A 6,248-nucleotide genomic window follows, 5' to 3' on the forward strand; every position below is an offset into this window, starting at 1 on the left:
AAATTGTGAAGCTGGTGCAGAGATACGGTGATTCTGACAGCCTTCTTTGAAAAAGGGAAGCGTATGCCATCAGGACCATCAAGACCATTAAGAGTGCCAGCTTGGAACCACCAATGTGGTGTCTTACATGGGCCTGTATCAGAGTATACAGGCAATACCTTTGGGTTCTACAGAGACTGCATCATTGCTACTTCCCAAATGAGAATAATACGTGCTTGACAACTGGCTCACTCTCACTGCTCTTCTACTACCACACCGTCCCTCATGAGAACTTGTTTCAAACCCTTTCATTAATCTTTGATCACGCATGCAAAATAATACACATCATACATGCCCCCCCCCCCCCCCCTCCCCCATTTCACCCAATCTTTCATACCATGGATTTTACCTGAATGAAATACAGTAGAATGCCTCTACAACACAGTTACCTGTACAACGAAAGATTCCGTGTGTCCCGGCCACATTCCTATCTTTCAAATGTACGGTGAATGCCTCTACAGCGAAGGCCACTACAATGAATTTGCTTATACAACAAAGTAATTTAGGGGTCCCTGATGGCTACACTCTTAAAGACGTTTGCACTCTTTGGGGCTTATCTTGTCCTCCAACAATAATCGTCATCTAACTCGCCCGCATTTACTTTCCTTAACGCTGCGCGCCCGGTACTTCCAGGTCACAAACGGCATGCACGTTATCAGCATGACATAGCATTCTCCACAAGAAAGTAGCAAGCGCAAGAAAGGAAACACAAGCAAGGCAGATGACGATTATTGTTGTGGTGCAAGATAAGCTGCAAAGGGTGCAACTTTTTTTAGAGTGTAATTTGTTGCTTTACAACAAATGCACCTAGCGGTGCAGCCACTGCCCTCCTTGGCCACCACTGAGCTGCAGTCAGTGCTAGAACTAGCGACGTGTTTGATGAGTGTGTTAATTACAGCGAATATTTGTCCTGCTGCACAGCTGCAGGAACCACTATACTCTTAAGCCACTTGTTGAAACACAGTGTGATGACTGATGAATATGGTGAAGCCAACAAGAAGCAAAGGCACTGAGGAAAATAATTATTTCTTAAACACTTAAACACCTTAAAACACTTCTGATTGGACCTGTGCTGCAAACTTCAGTAACATGGGTGCAGTGTTTTAGTAAAACAAGTTAGAAGGTAGACGACTCGGTGTTTGCGCTCGGTGTCAGTCTGTTGTCATATGTAACGGGTTCACTGCTCTCATTGATTTTTCACAATGTTTTACATTCCTATGTTCTAAAATCTTACGTTCCTATGGAGAATTCTCGCATGGAGTCCACATTCTGTAAATTTGACAAAATTCTATGAAGAATTCAAAATTCTTAATCCATTCTGCAGTAATTCGTTTTTCATGATTCTGAAGATATAAAAAGTGTTGCGAAACTAAATTTTCACTGGACAGAATTAATCGGCACCTGAAAGGGTTAATCACAATTACACTGTTAACTTGTAACTTACTTTTTGCCTGCACTTATTATGATGCCTTACCAGTGAATATGCTGTAAATTACTGGGATCTGTTTGTGCTGGTTGTATAACAAACTACTGACACGTATAATCGCACAAGCATGTTTGCATATTTGCAATGTAAAATGCATTTTTTTTACAACCACTGTTATGCCGACGTATGGTCAGGTCCTCTCAGGCTGTTTGGTCAGCTTTTGCCTCATCTCCCACAACCATTGTTGCAAATAAATTCAATTCAATATATTTGGTTCTCCCCGTAAGCAATGCCCTCCGAAGAGGGCTTTGAAATAAATATATACACCGAGACAAAAGCTGTACTGGCTCCAGGCAGAGGCTTCCCTTGTTCACCCACTGTCGATGATATTGACCCACTTTCTGTGCCATGTTTGCAGTTCCACACAGGGAAATCCATAACTAAAATGAATCTTCACTAACAAATGATGCCTGTGGTAGGGCAACCTTAGCAAATTGTGTCTACCTGGTCAAACAATATAGCTGCCCTAATAAAGTCGCATAGCTTCTTTCATGGTATTTTGAAAGACTGTGTGCATAGTAGCCTGACAAATTTTTTAAATGTTTGCTCAGCAAGTAACATAAAACATTAACATATCCAGAGCACAAAGCTGATAATGTCCAGTTGTGAATATTTATGCTAAAAGCACAAATAACCTTGCAACGCATTTGTTATGATGGCAGCAAATGGCTCTACACTCATATATGCCTCACACAAGCCTTACAACACAGCACAGCTGCAATCGCAAAGCTGGCCGTTATCAGTTTACATTCTCAGCCACTGCAAACAATAGCCAAAAGTGCATATAAAAGAGTATTCCACTGGAAGCAAGGACAATGATCTGCAAACAGGACCTTATCAACACTCAGCTACCAATGTGTTCCAACACACTGCTACCTACTTTATGCCTCACCAAAGACACGGTAGATTATCTCGAGCACTTTGCTACCATTGCATTCTTTGGGAATGATGCACCAACCATTGCCTGACGATGTGGATTAACACAACTTATTGGAAGCAGCAAGTTTCACAGTGAGAAATGCTAAACTAGCTGGTATTTTTTCCATCACATGAAGCACACTACTTGACTGTCACACTCAGTGCCACTCATGCGGGCTACAGCAGTATTCATGAATCAACTAGCTCACATACACCTTGACTGCCATCACGGGTCCCTTCAGCAGCACTTGCTATCAACAGGCTTGCATAGTGGCACATCACAGAGGTGTGTGCAACCAATGTGTTTACCGATTTGACAGGTGCACCTCGCGTTACCACGTGTGCTGGGTGAATGATGCAATGGAAGTGTGCATCATACTGCAATGATGCTTTATTGAAAGGCCACCACTCCCACCCATAGAAAGGCAGGTTCACAAAGCATAAACCAGACCAACAGCTTGTCCTTCCCCAACAGTCACATTCAGTCCAGTTGAGCTCAAACCAGATGGTTGCAGCATAACTAGTCGAGACCTTCTGGCATGAAATGCACACTTTGGATGCAGCCAAGTCACACCTTGCATCAGTTTGGCACTTGGTTTGGGCATACACAAAAACTATGCATGTTTACTTGTCTCTCAACAGAATACAGCCGTTTAAGCAAGGCAACAATTTCAGATCAACGGCAAATGCCTGCTAAAATGGTACATTAAAACACGGCACAAACACATGGTCCCTAAGACGGGAGAAAACACCATACCCAGTAATGAAGCAACTGGCCTTTCGTAAGGAGGGTCCCTCCTGAGGTTGCCTGCATAGCACCACTCGTGCCACACAGCTGGTAAAAAGATAAACGTGTACTTGCATATGGTGGTTATTGCTTGTTGCATAGCTGTGCTCATTCATTACCGGCGTTAGTGGATGCGGATGAAGTTCTCGAGCGCGCTGGGCACCTCGCCCGCGAACGGGATGCGGCGCTCGACTATCTTGCGCGCGGCCAGGCACTGCAGGCTGATGTGCTGCAGCGGGTTGAGCACGCACTCGCCGATGCCGGCCAGCATGCGGTGCGGCTGGTTGCCGTTGGCGTTGCGCCGGTCCAGGTGGGCGCCGTGGCGCAGCAGCGTCTGCACCACCTCCGGCACGAAGTTGTTGCGCAGCGCGGCCACGTGCAGCGCCGTGCTGCGGGCCTCGTTGCACGCCTCGACGTCGGCGCCGCAGTCAAGCAGCAGGGCGGCCAGCGAGGCGTCGGGAAACACGTGCGCGTGCGCCTCTTCGAAGAAGGCCGTCGGTTTCATGGTGTTGGCGCGGCTCACGACAAGGTGCAGCAGCGAGTCGCCCGACGCGGTGCGCGCCTGCTGCGCCAGCGCGCGGCACACCAGCCGGCGCACGGCGGCCTCGTCGTCCGCGCCGCGCTTGGGCAGCGCGTGCAGCACGTGCAGGAGGTGCGTCAGCACGCGCAGCAGCTTGTCGAAGTTGTCCAGGTGGCGCCGGTACACGGGCCGCTCGCGGAGCAGCCGCGCCGACTCCCCGCACCGGTCGACCAGCAGCCGCGCCGTGGCCAGCACGTCGTCCAGCCGCAGTCGGTCGCGCAGCAACCCCGCGCGGCCCTTGTCCAGCATGTCCAGGTAGAGGCGCACCAGGGCCGCGGCCGCCTGGCCGGCCTCGGTGTGCAGCAGCGTGTCCCTGGCGACGCGCAGCTCGAGCGCGTACTGCCACAGGTCGATGCAGCGCTGGTACTGCATGCTGTCCGCGTACGCGGCGCCGCGGTACATGAGCCGGAACACGGTGTCCTTGTGCTGTGCGCCCAGGATGCGCTCGCACATGAGCAACGACTGGGTGCGCAGCGCGTCCAGGTCGTGCGCCAGCGCGTCCAGCTCTTCGGCGCTCGCGTACTCGGAGGCCATCTGGAAGGCCGGCCGCCGCGCCCCGCCCAGAGGCTTGGGCACCGCGTCGCGCGCGCGCAGCGCCTGCGCCCGCCGCCAGTAGAAGAGCGCCGACTGGACGTCGTGGTGCTCGTCGAGGAACGTGGTGCCCATCAGCTCGTCGGCCTCGGCGCGCCGCGCGGCGCTGTACTCGACGGTGCTCACCAGGTACTCGTAGATCTGCGCGGCGCCCTTGAGGCAGGCCGTCTGCAGCGCGTCGTCGCCGTACCGGCTGCGCAGGAACGGGTTGGCGCGCTGCTCGAGAAGCAGGCGCGTCGTGTCGAACCGGTGCTCCTGGATGGCGTAGTGCAGCGCCGTCTTGAGCTGCACGTCCTGCGCGTTCACGTCCGCGCCGCGGCGCAGCAGGAAGCGGCACAGGCTCACGCTCTGCACCGAGTTGATAAGGCAGGTGCCGCCGTTGTAATTCGGTTTCAGGATGTCGGCACCGTGGTTCACGAGGTACATGACCACTTCGCGGTGCGACATGAAGCACGCCGAGCGCACTGGCGTTGAGCCGGTGTCCGAAACACTGTTCACGTTCGCGCCATAGTCGATCAGCTGTTTCACGACTGCCAGCTTGCCTGCCACTGCCGCACACCACAGCGGCGTCACAAAGTGGATCGAGCGGTCATCGGTCACTTCGTAAACACCTCGTTGTTCCAAGTCAGCTCCACACATGGTTATCAGGTACTCTACAATGTCCGAGTTGCCCTTCTTGCATGCGACGAACAATGGTGCACATCCTTCTCGAAGACGCGAAACGATGTCCTTCCGCTCTTCTCGCGTGAGACGCTCAATCTTATTGCGAACTAGGTACGAGAGTCGAGCACCTGGTGGGGCGAGTCTACATTCCGAGTAGAGGTCGTTGAATATTGCGTCTCGCTGAGAAGTCTGATCTGTCTTACCTGTAATCCACATACTTAGAAAAGCTTCCAGTTTTGTCACGCAGATCACGCAGCGCACCGCGGGCAACTACAGATATCTACCTGCAGCCATGTTCTGAAAAAAGCAGTATTGCCAACAGTTGCCGCTGGAAGCGATTGGAGGGGAGACAGCCGTCTTCTTCTGTTATTGGTTCACTTGATGATGATGATATTAAAACCTCAAAATATACGGGCTGACAGATACCCCTAACGTTGTCGTTCGTCAGAAAGTGCACGAAACGCATAGACATGAAAAAAAAAAAATAGAGTTCTATGCCGAGACGGTGACGAAATATTTCCTCTGCACGTGGCTGAATACGCACGCTCAAGTGACGACTGCCTCTGAGTAATAAAAACCAATCTCGAAGGCCAAGCTTTTGTGAGCTGCATGGGCCAAAAGTGTAGTGCACGCAGACCTGAACTTCGCCCTCGAGGGCTCTGTGGTCGCTGCGCATGCGCGATCTGAGAAAAGGGGAGACTCTCTTTTACCTCCATGCTTTTACGAAATGGGACGTCACATTTCGTTTGTTATTGTTTAGACGGGTGCACGCTCAGCTAGAGTGACCTAGAATTCTAGGTCCTAGAATTCTAGATCACTCTAGCTCAGCGGACGAATCCAAGTGGAGTCCGCTGCTACGGTGGGTAGCTGTGCCCAACGTTTATAGATATTTACTTCGAAAAAGTATCTATAAACGTTGGCTGTGCCGACGGCGTAGTTCACGGCATCTCCGCGTCATTACGACAGCAGCGGCGCTGCGGTCGGAGCCCTGTCAAGTACAAGTGGCATGGGAAGGCCGAAAAGGAAATGAAATGGTGGGAATTCACCAAGGATTGAAGCAAGGATGCCCTCGGTCACCATTGTTGTTCACGCTTTACGTCAAGGGCATAGAAAGACGACTGGAAAACAGCGAATTAGGTTTTGATTTATCCTACATGCGTAATGGACAAATGGTGCACCAGAAG

General features: G+C 51.2%; 1 protein-coding gene across 1 annotated transcript; it reads right to left on the bottom strand.

Annotated features, from left to right (window-relative positions):
• Positions 1–2,039: 2,039 nt before the first annotated feature.
• Positions 2,040–5,547, bottom strand: LOC119456304 (protein fem-1 homolog A). Its single transcript, XM_037718002.2, has one exon. It carries the CDS (start codon positions 5,278–5,280, stop codon positions 3,355–3,357), a length of 1,926 nt encoding a protein of 641 aa, XP_037573930.1. The 5' UTR covers positions 5,281–5,547; the 3' UTR covers positions 2,040–3,354.
• Between the last annotated feature and the right edge of the window lie 701 nt (positions 5,548–6,248).

This window comes from Dermacentor silvarum, chromosome 1 (assembly GCF_013339745.2).
Source record: "Dermacentor silvarum isolate Dsil-2018 chromosome 1, BIME_Dsil_1.4, whole genome shotgun sequence".
Taxonomy (NCBI): domain Eukaryota; kingdom Metazoa; phylum Arthropoda; class Arachnida; order Ixodida; family Ixodidae; genus Dermacentor; species Dermacentor silvarum.